The 15,315-nt window shown below is 44.2% G+C and overlaps 1 protein-coding gene across 2 annotated transcripts in view; it reads left to right on the plus strand.

Annotated features, from left to right (window-relative positions):
* Positions 1-1,260: 1,260 nt before the first annotated feature.
* Positions 1,261-15,315, plus strand: part of CB4H12orf75 (chromosome B4 C12orf75 homolog) — a 38,830-nt gene continuing 24,775 nt past the window's right edge. The window contains exons 1-2 of one of the 2 annotated variants that reach the window (XM_045463531.1): positions 1,261-1,899; positions 14,717-14,741. In XM_045463531.1, coding sequence (XP_045319487.1) covers positions 1,287-1,899; positions 14,717-14,741 — 638 coding nt within the window. In that variant the 5' untranslated portion in view covers positions 1,261-1,286. The remainder of the gene's footprint in view (positions 1,900-14,716; positions 14,742-15,315) is intronic. The other variant, XM_045463532.1, reaches the window with a different exon arrangement.

The raw sequence follows: 15,315 nt of genomic DNA on the forward strand, positions 1-15,315 counted from the left end.
GGTCATGATTTCACGGTTCGTGGGATCGAGCCCTCCTTCGGGCGCTGGTCTCACTTCCTCAGAGTTATAGAGTGTCCTGGTCTGATATTGGTGTTCTGTGTAACTAGATGTCAGGATCTGTTTTTCTCTTTCTTGCAAGTGTCCTAGGGCTGGAGTCCAGTGTCAGCACAGAAATAAACAAGACTGTTTCCTTTGGCTGTTTGATAGTCCTCCCCTCCTCCTCTCCCCACCAATTTTGGGTTTGTATGGGGGTAGCCACTGAACAAAGATGGCGGAGGCCAAGGTAGAGAAACAGTGCTTCTAGAAGTCAGACAACTCAGAAACACCTTTATTTGCCGAAGAATTAGTTACCACCTCAGAAGGTGCCCAAATCTATTTAATTTTCAAATGAGGGATGGTGTATCCTGAATGAGATTACCCCATGTTTACCATTGCCTCAAAGGTCATGTTAATAGTCCACCAGGGTCTTGGTTCTAGTTCAAGGTTTTCTCTAAAGACAACTGTATTGTTTTAGAAAAGTGTTTTAACCAGGATCCCAGCATCCTCTGGGCTCCCGTAGCACCCTCTATTCCTTTGCTAACCTCCCTGCTTATATTGTAATTAATCTGTTTATAATCTGTCTGCCTGGTTAGACTGTCTCCTACATGTTTGTATCACTGGAACTTAATTTTAACTAAGGACTTGGCACAGGCTACGTTCTCTATAAATATTAAATGGATTTAAAATGGAGATTTAATTCCTGGCTTGAATTCATCTCACAAAACATTTATTGTGTCTGTACTACGAGCCAGGAGGACACTATGATAAAACTGATAGTCCTTACCTTCAGGGAATTAGTATTCGATTCTAATAGACTTAAGAACAAGAAGAGCTGGCCTTTATTTAGGATCGGGCACCGGGTTACGCGCCTGAGTGATTACTGCCATCTTAGAACAGCTGATACACTAATGGGTTAAGTAACTTTGATGAGGCCACACAATTATTAAGGGGGCAGAGCAGGGATTGTAAATCAGACAGTCTGACTCCTGTCACACTTGCCCAAATGTTAGGCCGAAAGGTGCCAAGTAAATTCAATTCTGTTATTAAATGAGTGGAGGTCCTTTAGGCTATCAACATTGCAGCAAATGCAATTAAAGTGGAGTAGGTTAGTAGCACCAGGCTAGGGAAGACTTTATGCTCTTTACCAAAGAGCTGCATTAGCTCTCCGTTTCAGCAGAAATGGATTTCGGTGTTGGCTTCAGATCTGAGTATCATTCAGTCAATAACATTTATTGGGCGCCCACTGTATGCAAATAGCTGTTTCTGCCACTTCCTTTCCTACCCACATCCTGAAGCAGGGAGGGGAAGTGGGGAAGAAAAGGCAAAGAGGGCGTGGAGGTCGGCAGGTGGGCATCTCCGGTCGCCTCCAGCCTCACCCCACTGCCGGCGCCGGCCACGCCCCCAGCCTCGCCCTAGCCCCCCAAACCCACTTTAAACTCCCGCCCCCTCTTAACGACGACCAATGCCCGGCCGGGGAGCCCGAAGGAGACCGAGGATTGGCCGGCGCGGCGGTTGCCGAGGTGACGGGTGGGTCCGGCGGGGACCCCGACCGCGGCTGGGGCGAGGGGTGCGGGGCGGCTTCCGCCCCCGGGCCGCGCCGGCTCCTCTCGCGCGCCCCCTCCCCCCGCGCCCCAGCCCGCACCGCTCGGCTGCGGGAGGGGGCGACCCGGCTCTGCCCCCGTCCCCCCGGCCCGGCGCGCCCCGTGCGCCCCCGCCGGCCTCCGGCTCGGGGCGCACCGCCCTCCGCCTCCGTCTCCGCCCCCAGGACCCGCGGCCGCCCGCTCCCGAGCGCGGCTTCCCCGGCCAGCGGCGCGATGGGCTGCGGGAACTCCACCGCCACGAGCGCTGGCGCCGGCCGAGGTGAGCGGGGGCGCGGGCCGGGGACTCGGGGGCGGCGGGGAGGTCTGCGGGGCGGGCCGCCCGTGCGGGAGAGGCCGGGGTAGGGGTGGGGGGAGAGGCGGCGGGGCGGGGACCCCGCGAGGCAGGGCGCTCAGCCTCCCTCTCTCCCCGTCCCCATTTTCGGGCCGGGGGGCGCAGGCCGCCCGCTCTCGGAGCGACCCAAGGCAGGGCATTTCCCCACCCCCGCGCGGGGGCGGTCTCGGCGGGACGCGGAGAGCCTGCGGGGCGGTCCTGCGGAGGGCGCGCGGGGAGGACGCGCGGCGGGGCTCCCCTGCAGCGGGTAGCCCGGCGCCCTCCGGGGGCAGAGGGCTCCTGCGCGCGGTCCGCCGCCTCTCCCTCCGCGCCCCGCCGCCTCGCGGTCTTCGCCCCCAGCCCCTCGGACCCCTGGCGCTGCGACAGGCAAGTGCGGCAGAGCAATTCAGGACTTTCTCGGTGGTGCTGGTGGCGGCGGGGTGCGAGTGGGTCGGGCAGAGCCGCAGACGGGGCTCCGAAAATTCATCCGAGTCTGTCCTGACGCCTAAAACCGGCCGGGCTGCCCGAAGGATTTCTCCGAGAGGCTGCAGTTTCAAGGATGCTTTAAGACAAAGTGTGACAAAGCTTGCATATTCGCAGTGATCGCTTCATGTAGTTTTCACTGGAAAATCTGTTGAAACTTCTTTTACTCCGCTTCATTTTGTGGATTGGCAGGCGACAGCTCCCGAGATTTCCCCCGTCAGCCAGGCTTTCTTGTCGAGTGACTTATTCTAAAGCTCAACTCTTCGCATTTAGCCCAGCTAGCGTCTCCCAGTTAAAGAGTCAGGATCTGTTTGGAGTAATGTCTGCTGGCCTGTTTTGGTAATTCTTCTGGTTAAAGAGCTTCTAGTCTCCTCCAGTTGAGATCAGTCAGATGCCACATCCTATCCCCACCGGCAAGTGCAAGCAGCAGTCTGATGCGGCAGTGTTTCCTAGCTCGCTGGTGTGGGCGCCCTGTCAATAACTTGGTGACCTTGGGCCTGTCACTTCCCTTAACCCAGACCTCCGTGGAAGATGGGAGTTTAAAATTCGAGCCCTGTTTGTTTATTTATTTTAAAGTTTATTTTGGCGTTTTGCTTAGTGGGATCAGATGTGGAAAGCTGCCCTGTTAACTGGCCAAGTTTGTTTTCTCCTGTTTGTGGGTAATCTCACACGGAATATTCCGTTTTCGGAGAAGGCGCTAAAATATGTGGGCTTCTAGTCTCAGAGCTGTGAATTAACCCAGGTGAAGGATTCACTGAAAAGTTGATCTGTTACAGGTGATCTTTATCATCTTGAATTAAATTCTTGTTCTTGGGATATGCAGAGAGCCACCAGGGACCAAATCTTTTCCATCCATGTATCAGTGAGACGGGTTAGTAAGCACCTTAGTAAGCACCTTGTGCTAACGAGGACAAACAGGATTCTAACCTGAGAGTGGCCAGAATGCTCTGGTTGGAAACCTGGAACAGTGTCAAGGCCACATCCTGCACCATGCGTTGTGTCTGTCAATCCAACACGCACCGGGACCCCATGCAGGCCACTGCAAGGTTAAGAACAGGGCATCTGGGTGGCCCTGTTGGTTGAGCGTCCGACTCCTGATTTCGGCTCTGGTCATGATCTCACGGTTCTGGAGTGTGAGCCCCGCTTCTATCAGTGCAGAGCCTGCTTGGGATTCTCTCTGTCTTCCTCTCTCTCTGCCCCTCCCCCACTGGAGCATGCACTTTCTCTTTCTCAAAATAAGTAAATAAACTTAAAAACTAAATAAAAATTAAAAAAAGGTCAACAATTATCCACGTTAAAAAAATCATAGGAAGGATTTGTAACATTTTCTTTAAAGTGGAGCTGTACGGTCGGTTAGTTCATTTGCGTTTTTATTTATTAATGAACTGCTTGTCAGATTTGGGGCCAGGAGGGAGGAGTACCGTTGCTACATCAGAACAACCATAAGGTAATTTGGAAATGGTAATGTAAGAAAATGGGAAAACATGATTCTTTTTACAGATATTTGGTTGAGCTTTTCTTTTTTTTCCCCTAGGTGCACATCCCTTATTACATAAAAGGAGGTATAGTTCTATTGAACAGTACATGCAAAGTGCATGTCTTCTGGTTGGGTAGCCTCTCTTTTGTTTATGAAGAAGAGTTCACATAAGAGCATGCTGTTCTCTCCTCTGGCTTGCTCTTTGCTAAAAATTACTTTTCGTTCAGGGAAGAACAAGATAGCGAGTGCAGACCGTAAAACATGACAGAGAAGACATGATGAGTAAGGACTTACTGCATCACTTCTTTGATGGATCTGCCCTGTCTTTCACAAGGTCCTCCCCCAAACATCTCCTTGCTAGAGTCCAGCTGGCCAGCTTTGGCATTTGGTCATTGTTATTTTGAAATTTTCTGTCAGCTGGTGGCAGGACTTGAGTTTCAGAAAGGAAATGCATCAGGATGAACTATGTAAGGTTAAGAAAAATAAAACCACAGTGCAAAGGTATTCGGATATCTTTCAGTTGTGAACTTTGACATCAGCATCCAAAACGCTATTGGCCAAGTTGCAGAGTTGTGGTCCTGAACCCAAGTGGCATGAAATGCATTAAGTAGATGTTGTCCCTGCCCTCTAGGTACTTACCATGCACAACTTCTGAAATATCCCGGGGTCATGCAGGTCAATAGCTATCCTTGAGATTTTCAGCAATCCATCCATCCATCCGTATATACATAATATAAAAGTACAGAGAGAAGGTGAGAAGGGTGCTCAACTTGGAGACTGGGGACTAGGGCTCAAGCTTGACTTTGGTTCTGTGCTGGTTGCGTTGCTATGGGTATTTCATTTCACTTTTCTGAGTTACAGAGTGAAAGCACTATGTAAGCCGTAATTTATTATAGAGTAGTGGAATATTACCATGTTGAAGGTAAAATGGCTTTCCCTGAGCATTTTTCTACAAGAATGTGGCAAATCTACTTCCAAAGGGTACATTAACACCTAATAATAATACTCTTAAACCTAAAATCTTTATTATAAGCCCTGTTTTACTCTCTAAGTAATTCAGGTAAAACACGATAATTGTTTCTCCTCTCCCTGATCTATCTGAACAACTGCCTTTCTTGGCTTCTGCCTGGAGAAATTGGTTAATGTGACAAATTGATATTTAGTAGTGTACTTGTGTAAATTTGATTCCATATGTCCAGTATATGGAGAAACTGATATGCAGTAAAATGATCAAACAGCCGTAAGGAATCAGCCCCTAGATCACTCAGGCCCTAGGTAATTTCTCCTGAGGAGATTTCTAACCATAAACTTCTGCACAGTCCACCTGTATGTGCAGAGCGCTGGACTTTACTAGGAGCTTTAAGGCAAAGGCTGAGCAACCAGCAAAAGGTAATTGAAGGAAATCAAACTTTCACGCCCTTGAGAAGTTGATAGTCTAGGTAGGAAGATGAACCATTTGAGAACATTTGCAAAGCAAAGTATGATAGAATGCACGTTGAACATCCAAGTGCCCAGGAGATGTTGAATAATACAGTTGAATCAGAGGAGGCTTCGGGGAGGAGTTGCGCTGCTGGTCCAAATGGGGTCATGAGAACCATTGCGATTGCACAAGAGCTCTCTCCATCGTAATGTTCTAGTAAGATCACTGTCTCAATGTAGGAGTTTGATTTTCCCCAACCTAGAACTGTGTTAGGTTTCTTGCGTAGTCTAGAGTCTAGACCCTAAATGATAGAGCAACATTTGGATTAAATAATCCATTTTAAAAGTGCTGCATTTTCTATAAAGCAGGGAGTTCTGATTGTTTCTCTTTGCTCCCCACTCCCACCTCTCTCTCTCAGCAATCAGATTCTCTGTCCCCTTGTTTTTCTTTGAGCATATATATATTTTTAAACTTAAGTGGAGAAAAGAGTAGCCCTGCATTTAGGCTAATGATCTAAACAGGTCAGCCTTTCCCTTTTATATTTTCATACATATAGATGGCTAAGCGAGTCTGTAATGTAAGCCAGACCGTCTCTTTTTAGGTAAACCAGAAAATCCTTAAAATGTCTGGATGGTTCCAAATATCTAGAATAGCCTACTTCAGTGCAGGCTAAGGCTGTGGAAATTCTTTGCAGCAGAGGACTTATTTCAGATGTTTTCTGCTCATGGTAGTTGATTGAAATTTTTGGTTGTAGTTTTTCTACCAGATATATCTAATTGGTAAGTGTCTGATCATAACTTCGTGGCAGCTTAGTATCAGAAAGTTTCTGTAATGGTTCTTCTGCTCTTTATATAACATTAGTCTGAAGAGGAGGAGTTTGATAATTATTTACTCTATTTTTATCAGTGTACCCAGGGAGTTAATACAATCCTTTTGAGTCCAGTTATTTAGATTAGTTTTTTCCTCATCCTCAATTAGCCAGACAATTGCATTCTCTTCTTTTGATGTAGCTGTGTGGTCCAGCTTTAGTGGACGTGTATTAATGGTTCGGTAGTACTGAAATGTTGCCACTGTGCTTAGCGTTAGTGCAGGCCGTATGGGGGAATAACATAAAATTTTGTTGATAGCACCCAGGAAGTCACTTATGTCATAAGTGGCGTTTTCTTTTAATGTTTATTTATGTGAGACAGAGTGCAAGCAGGGGAGGGGCAGAGAGAGAGGGAGGCACAGAATCGGAAGCAGGCTCCAGGCTCTGAGCTGTCAGCACAGAGCCTGACGCGGGGCTTGAGCCCACAAGCCGTGAGTACATGACCTGAGATGAGGTCGGACGCTTAACCGAGTGAGCCACCCAGGTGCCGCGGGCCTGGCTGGCTTTGGTAGTTCACGTTGGTTATAGGGTGTTGGGAAGGAAGGAAGAGTGGGAAGGAAGGCAGGAAAGCCTCAGAGTTGAGGGGGGCCTCTGGTGCCACAGGGCCCCAGTTCAAATCCTGCTTTTGTCATTTATCAGCTGTGTGACCTTGGGCAACTCACTTAAACTGTACCTTAGTTTTCTCAACTATAAAATGAGGGAGTAATAATAGAACTTACTCAGGGTAAAATGTAAGCAGAGTCCTTAGAACAGCGTCTCGTATATTGTAAGCACTCCCTGCGCTGTTTATTATTAATATAGGGAAAGACTTTGGTAACTGGTGTAGAAGGAAAGAGCGGGCATACAGCAGGGGCATACTTTAAAGCTGCTGCCTGGAGTCAGGGGAGTGAGAAGGGCCTGGAGTGTTGGAGGCATTGATGTCAGAGACCCCTGGGACAGCCAGGCTGAGGATGGGCTGCATGGGACGGAGAAATAAAAATGAACCCAAAGAAATGCCTGGGTCACTGGAAGATTCTGTTGCCTCTAAAGGGAAGGTAGGAAGGTGCAGGTGATTGGTATTCTCCTGGAGGTTGCAGTGAGAAGTGATGGTGAATGAGGAGAGATGTAGAAGTACTTCTGTCCAGGCATTTAACCACTCGTGCGACAGAATCTGGACAGCATCAGGACGTTCCCGCGTCCCGGCTCCCCGGAACTGATGTTGCTGTTGCGTGCAGGGTTTGTAAAGGTGACCTCAGCGAGTTACTCAGTTCTGCCAGAAGCCACTTAGCGCTCGATATAGACATGGTTAAATTATGATATAGGAGCGAGATGCCAATCCCTTACCTTATGTCTGTACTTATGTGGCAGCCTTTATTTATTAATTTTTAGCTGCCTAACGTGGAGCTGCTCAACAAGGACAACCTGCAAACAGAGAGGTTTTGTAAGAGCCTCCATATTCATGCACGTAATTTTATATTTCTAGGACACATTGACCTGGATTTTTTTCTCCCTTATTGAAGAGATGACTTACGAATCTAGTTCTTTTATTGGCTTCTTGAAAAAATAACATTGCTTTGGATGAACTATGAGCTGTTTTTCAACTTCTTTTGGCCAAACTGAGACTATGACATCGTTTTAGAACTATTATGGGTCAGAAGAGACATCACAAGCTGTCAAAATTAAAGAGAAGTTTGTTTAGTTTTTCTGTAGTTATGTTTATACAGTTCTCAGAGGGCCTTTTCTTTCCTTTTATAAAACAAATAAAGAGTAAGACATTCCTGCCTATTTTTTTATTATTTCCCATAAGAACCATAGTCATTTATGTTTCTGGTCATTTATGCTGAAAGAAGAGTGATTTGTAAATCTTTAGTGCTTTTTTAGAAATACTTCATGTACACTATTTTTTGGCACGTGTGTTTAAATGATCACTCAGTTGGAAGAAGGAAGTATGATTTAATATGTAATTTAGCAATTTATTTACTTGTGAATATTTCGTCTGTAACATTTCTATACATAGAACATATTTATAACATAAATTCTATACGGTACAATAGAACGGTGATGAAAAAAGGCATTAATAAGCCAGTTTGTCCTGGTGTCTGGGTTAGTTGGTTAAGCATCCGACTCTTGATCTCAGCTCAGGTCGTGATCTCCCAGTTCATGAGATCCAGCTCCTGGATCGTGTGGGGCTCTGCGCTGACAGCATGGAGCCTGCTTGGGATTCTCGCCCTCCCTGTCTCTCTCTCTCTCTCTCTCTCTCTGCCCCTCCCCCGCTCACACTATCTCTCTCTCTCTCTCAAAATAGATGCACATGAAAGAAATAAAGTAGAACCTTTCTCTAAAAATTAATTAATTAATTAAATAGGCCAGTTTTTGAAATGTAAAAATGTATGTAGCCTTTCTTTAAAAAAGATAGATCTTTTCTTTATATTAGCATTTGGCACATGGGAGGAAGCTTGTGACAATAACTGTATGAATCTGAACAATGTTGAGAACGTACCCAACTGTACAGCTCACTTCATTTGTAAGGCTGTTTAGATTGCAAAGAAACGTCTGTCTATAGGAACCAAGGTGTGACATCTGTCTCCCTAAAACTGCTGAACCCATGTTGTGTCTTGTAGCTGGCTTGCTTTATCATTCACGAGGAGTAAGATTGTGTCTGTGTTTCTAGAATGTATGACTGTAACATTAAATTTAATCCCTCCCCCTGCAAACCTTAATTTTGCTATATATTTCTTTTCTTTTAAAAATTTTTTTTAAACGTTTATTTATTTTTGAGACAGAGAGAGACAGAGCATGAACAGGGGAGGGGCAGAGAGAGAGGGAGACACAGAATCTGAAACAGGCTCCAGGCTCTGAGCTGTCAGCACAGAGCCTGATGAGGGGCTCGAACTCACGGACCGCGAGATCATGACCTGAGCTGAAGTTGGACACTTAACCGACCAAGCCACCCAGGCGCCCCTATATATTTCTTTTCAAAAGAGAATTTTGGGTTTTAGAGGGAAGGAGGAGGACAGGGGTGAGAGGTGTAGTGGGAGGAATGGTGGCCTCTAAAAAGATATGGCTGTATCCTAATCCCTGGAATGTGTGAATTATCTTACTTGGAAAAAGGGTCTTCGCAAATGTAATTACGGTAAGGATTGTGACGTGAGGAGATCATCCTAGATGGTCTGGGTGGGCCCTAAATCCAGTGATAAGTGTCCTTATAAAAGAGACACAGTGATGTGGGGACGTGGGTGGAGTAGAGTGCACACGCTATGAGGTCACAGACCAAAGAATGCCAAGGAATGCTCACTGCCACCAGATGCTAAGAGGAACATGGAAGTTTGGACCTGTTGATGCCTTAATTTTATGCATCTGGACTCCAGAACTCCAAGAGCAGTATTTCTGTTGTTTTATGCCAGCCCGTCTTCGGTGATTTGTTAACAGCCTTACAAAACTAATACAGAAAGTTTTTCTGCAGTTATTCGGGAATGCGATATAACTAGAAAAGAAGGAAATACAGTTTACAAACCATACCTTTTCCCTCCTGATGCAGTCCAGTTTCCCAGTTCTCTGACACCAAGTGGGAGCCCTCGGATGCAGTTCACTTCTGACACTGACCGCCTGGAGTCTGTGTCCATCACCACAGATTTAAGGGCAAGGTGCCGTAAGATGTCCTCAATTCTTTTTTTTTTTTTAAACTTTATTTATTTATTGTGCATGCACGTGTGCAAGGGCACATTGGGGAGGGGCAGAGAGTCCCAAGCAGGCTCAGCGAAGAGCCTAATGCCAGGCTCGATCCTGTGAACTGTGGGATTGTGACCAGAGCCCAAATCAAGAGTCAGACGCTTAACTGACTGAGCCACCCAGGCACCCCCAAGATGTACTCACTTCTGACACCAGTCGCAAGTACTGGGTCCCCATTACTCCCACTTCTATCCAACTTGGCAGCAAATTTGGGTGTTCCCACAGCTCTCCTCCTCAGATTTGATAATTTGCTAGAATGGCTTAGAATCCAGGAAGGCACTTTACTCACGGGTTTAAATTTAACAGTTTATTATAAAGGACACAAACGAACAGCCAGATGGAGAGGTACATAGAGTAGTCTGGAAGGGTCCCGAGTATAGGAATCTCTGCCTCCATAGAGTTGGATTGTGCCACCCCCCTAGCACATGGATGTGGTCGCCAAGTCAGAAGCTCTCGGAACCTTGCTGTTTAGGGGTTTTTAGAGAGGGTTCATTACATAGGCCTGATCGATGGAATCATTGGCTATTGGTGATTAACTCAATCTCCAGCTCCTCTCCCCTCCCTGGGGAACAGGGATGAGACCAAAAGTTCCAAGCTTCTAACAAGGCTTGGCTTTTCTGGCGACCAGTCCCCATCTTGAAGCCATCTTGGGTCCTGCCAGGAGTTCCTTTATTAGTATGAAAGAAGCTCCTATTACCCTTATCACTTAGGAAATTCCAAAGGTTTTAGAAGTTTTGTGCCAGGAACAGGGGACAAAGCCCAAATATTTTTCTATGACCCCACAATATCAGATTAAATTTTTTAAGTGTTTGAATAAATTGGGTTTGCTATGCATTTTCAAGTGACTGAGGCTTTTGACTTTGAGACTCATGAAAATATTAGTCTTTTGAAGTGTGTAAAGTAAAAGGTATACACAGTCTTGGTGAAGTGAAGTGATGTTTGAAACAACCAACAATGTTTAATTAACTGTTTACTACTTTTTTGTCTGCACTTGATCTTAGCCAAAAGGCCGAGAAGCGATTACTACTTTTTTGTCTGTAAGGAAATGTTCTTCCCTATAGACCCAAACCATTTATAATAACTTTTTGTCACTAAAATTGCATATAGTACTTGTCTGAGAGCAACCCTTAGACCCTTTCTCTTTTTTAGGAAGGTACTTAAAATTATCATCCTTTATACAGTTTTGGAAAATAGTCATCAGATCTCTAGTGTATATATTTTGTGATGATTTCATGCCACAAGAAGCATTGTTACCTTTCCTCCATCTCTGTTTCTCCTGAGGCCATTATATTAATGTGTCAAGGCTATGTTTAAACGGTAAAGAGTCATTTTGGCAGGAAATGAGGTGGTGCTAACAGGGATCAATGTTGTATCCCAGGGGCCAGGAAAGAATTAGATACCATTATAAATATTTGTTTAGCAAATAATAAATCACATGGACCATAAACACAATTTAAAGCAAATGGGATTTTGCCACTATCTGAATTGTTCTAGGTAATTTTTTTTTTTTTTTTTTTTTTTTTTGTGGCATAAATTCTCTAGAGATCTCCCTCTGGTTAATTAAAATCAATATATAGGTGAAGTGTGATTACAGTGTTGTGGTGAGGGTAATGATTTTTCTTCTATTTAGTTTTACAGTTTTATACTTTTGCAGAACAAAGACATTTTACATTTTATGTACCTGCATATTCTGATAGTTTTGCCAAGGTTTGCAACAATAACACATTTTTTATTTTTTTTTACTCTGAGAACTTGTGTGTTGGGGAGTCATGTTATACCTGTTCTGGTTCTATAAAATCATTACTACCATGTTCCCTTGCTTCTAAGATGCACATTTTCTTCCCTTAAGACAAAAAATGGAGCATATATTATGGTCACGTGGATACCTGTAGTGTTTCTGACTTCTTTGCCCACCCTGCCACTGCACGTATTAAACAGATGGTGCCCTTTAAATGAGGGACATTTGCAAACAGGAAAAATGGTGGGCTGACTTTCTTTGGGAAGGTAATACCAGGCACCTGCATGGGGCCTGCAGCCATCAGGTGAAGTGAATGGAAGGTTCCCTTCACCTTCCATTGGCTTCCAATGGCTGATTAAGTACTCATTAGACAACATGTTGCTGTTTTGAAACTAGTTACACACACATTGTGCTTTGTCTTCTCAGCTGCTTTTAATCTGCCCAGTATTAGCAATTGAAGCAGTGATTTAGTGACCTTGGACGGAATGATCAGAGCAAGGACTTTGCGTGGGTCTCTGCCTTCCCATTCCACACTGTTCTTTCCCTGCCGCCCTGGGGCCATCCCTGAGATGGAGTGAGGTGGCTTCTGTCCCCTCTGCTCTCTGTGTGGATTTATCAGACGGCCCTTCATCTCTCTGCTGAGGACTCATGGTCCACACTATGATCTCTGCTTTCTTCTCTCTGGAAGACTTTGCAGAATCAAAGTTTCCCACCCCTCTGGCTCTCCTGACCACAATAAACCCTCAAAACATTCCCTGTGCTTTTCCATGAAAATGAAAATATGAAAATCAAGATATTATTTTCTCTCTAGACTTTCTTCCAAATTCTTACACTCGTTTTGACTCTGAAATAAAACATTCATTTACACAGGTTTTTGGTGGCACTAATCCTTTGCTTATTTTTTCTATCAAAACATCCAATGTTCTTAGGTTAAGATGTTTTTTTTTTTAATTTTAGGATTTTTTTTTGGTTTTATGATTTCAGATTCCAAACCAACTTTTATTTCTATAATTTTAATGATAGTTGTGACATAAAAATGTTACTCTTCTCTAAAGAAAGGAATGAAGTTTGTTACAAAGTTAGGGTTTGGTCAGAACCTGAAAAGAATTTGCTTGAGACACAGTCTTGATTATCTTTATGCTCTGCTTTGAATGTGTAGGATTACAGATCTTAAATTAATATCACCGGGGTACAGTTCGTGCAGTTTTGGCAATAACTTTTCCTGCAGGTTTATTGCTTACTTTGTAGCACATTCTTTATTTTCAAATCTCTATGACTTGGGCAGAAATTATTTTAATTCCCATTTCATGGGTATGGAAATTGAGGTATTAATTTCTAATGAAATTGACTGCTAATAATAACACCTTAGCTATTTTTATGTAGCAGACTTTATTCTAGGTGTTGACATGCATCTTTAAAAAAAAATCTTGGGGTGCCTGGGTGACGCAGTCAGTTAAGTCGCTGACTTCGGCTCAGGTCATGATCTCACAGTTTGTGAGTTTGAGCCCTGCGTCAGGCCCTGTGCTGGCAGCTCAGAGCCTGGAGCCTGTTTCGGATTCTGTGTCTCCTTCTCTCTCTGCTCCTCCCCTGCTTGCGCTCTGTCTCTCTGTCTCAATCTCAAAAATAAATAAACATTTAAAATATTAAAAAAAAAAATCTCCACAGTAGCGTCAGATAATGAAAGATGAAACTGAAGCTGCAAAATAAAATATGGGCATTTATTTGGGGTCTTAGGGATTGCAATCTGGGAGACAGGAATTTGACCAAAATTGAAAACATACTCTGAAAAGACAAAGGAGGTTAGAGTTTTTAGGGGAAAGAGAAGGTGTTCATAAATTGTTTTGAAGAAAAGGTGTTTGGTGCTGGCTTAAGTACAGTTAAAGTAATCTATGTGTGATTGGTTGCTAGTGTGAGAAAGCCCGTTTTGGTCCATTATAACATAAGTAGATGCCTTAGCTTTCAGCTGAGTTCAGCAAAAGGATTCTGAGAATTTGGAACAGAATATGTGCATGAGCTGGGTCTGCCTCCTCACTGTCCTCCCTGATCCATTTTTTTTTTTTTTAAGTTTTAGTTATTTTGAGAGAGAGAGAGAGAGAGAGAGAGAGAGAGAGAGAGAGAGAATCCCAAGCAAGCTCCACACTGTCAGCTCGGAGCCCGACACGTGGCTCCATCTCATGAAAGTGAGATCACGACCTGAGCCCAAATCAAGAGTCAGATGCCCGCTCAGCTGACTGAGCCACCCAGGTGCCCCCCACCCTGTTCCATTTTAAATGGAACCATAGCTCTTAGCTGTGGTTATTCCATTTTATTCTCTGTTCTACATAAACTTTTGAGAAAGATACTCTTATTACCCTCATTTGACACAGGGAGGGAAGTGAGGTTTTAAGAGATTAAAAAACACTACCTAGTATAGTTGGAACCAAGTTCTGTGTTGCTCAGATGAGGATCCTGGGAGGAGGCAGTGTGTAGATGGGGCTGGCCATGTTGGGGAGAGAATCTGTGCTGAATGATAGGAATGGGGTCTAGAAGAGAGGGGTTGTTTTTGGCATGTGGGTGGGAAGCCAAGATGGGACAGGGTTCAGTAGCAAATAGGAGCAGAGTTAGAAATGCATGTAACACCCTTGGGAGCTAGGCTGGTGTCCTTAAGACTCGTAGTTTACTGAGGATGTCCCTCCAATTTGTCTTGTGCTTTACTTTGTGACTAGTGCATGGTGTGACTTAAAACAAGGCCACGTGGACACCAGCTTAGAACATGTGTGACTTAGAAATGAAAATATTTCTCAAATCTGTCAGCTTATCTGGAAAATGAAGGGATCGGATTAGGTGATCTGTAAAATCCTGTCTAGAACTGACACCTTAGAGTTTATAGAATTGTTAAAAGTGGGCAGAAGAAATTCAAATTTTAATATTTGAATATAATGATTTTCTTGCTCTCTTTTTTCTTTTTGAAGTGATCTTTTTAAAACATATTTTCAACTTGTCTCTTCTAGAACATCATTTTGGATGGGTATCGGGATTAATATTTTTGTAGCAATTCTATCACAGTAATGCAAACCTTTTTTTCCCCCCTAGGCCCTGCGGGAGCAGCTAAAGATGTGTAAGTAGTTAATATTATGATTTTCTAAACTCTTTTTGAGGAAGACACTGTTTTTCATGATCATGGCTTTTCAATATATGTAGGTATGCCTGAAAAGACATGGGAATACTGGCTGTATTGTGTATACCTAAAGTGGTATTTGAAGAATGATACTGTGTTATTAATTATTCCGTTTTAGCCTTTCAGTTACCCTAGCACTGTAACTCAGAACTTTCAGGAAGGGAAACATTTAATTGTGCTTCCTTCCCAACTTATGCCAAAATTTCTTCTACTTGAAAGCAAGTGGTTATGGGAGAATTAATTTAGCACGTAGCTCCTATGACTATGCTGTAGAGTTAGCCAGTGGGGAGAGGCTGGAGCGAGCATTTATCAAATGCACACTGAATTTTAAAACTAAAATTGAAAATTTTTCTTTAAGTTTATTCATTTTGAGAGAGAGAGAGAATGAGCAGGGAGAGGGGCAGAGAGAGAGAGGGAGAGAGAATCCCAAGCAGGCTCTGCACCATCAGCCCAGAGCCTGATGCGGGGCTCAAACTCATGAACTGTGAGATCATGACTTGAGCTGAAATCAAGA

Source organism: Leopardus geoffroyi, chromosome B4 (assembly GCF_018350155.1).
Source record: "Leopardus geoffroyi isolate Oge1 chromosome B4, O.geoffroyi_Oge1_pat1.0, whole genome shotgun sequence".
Lineage (NCBI taxonomy): Eukaryota > Metazoa > Chordata > Mammalia > Carnivora > Felidae > Leopardus > Leopardus geoffroyi.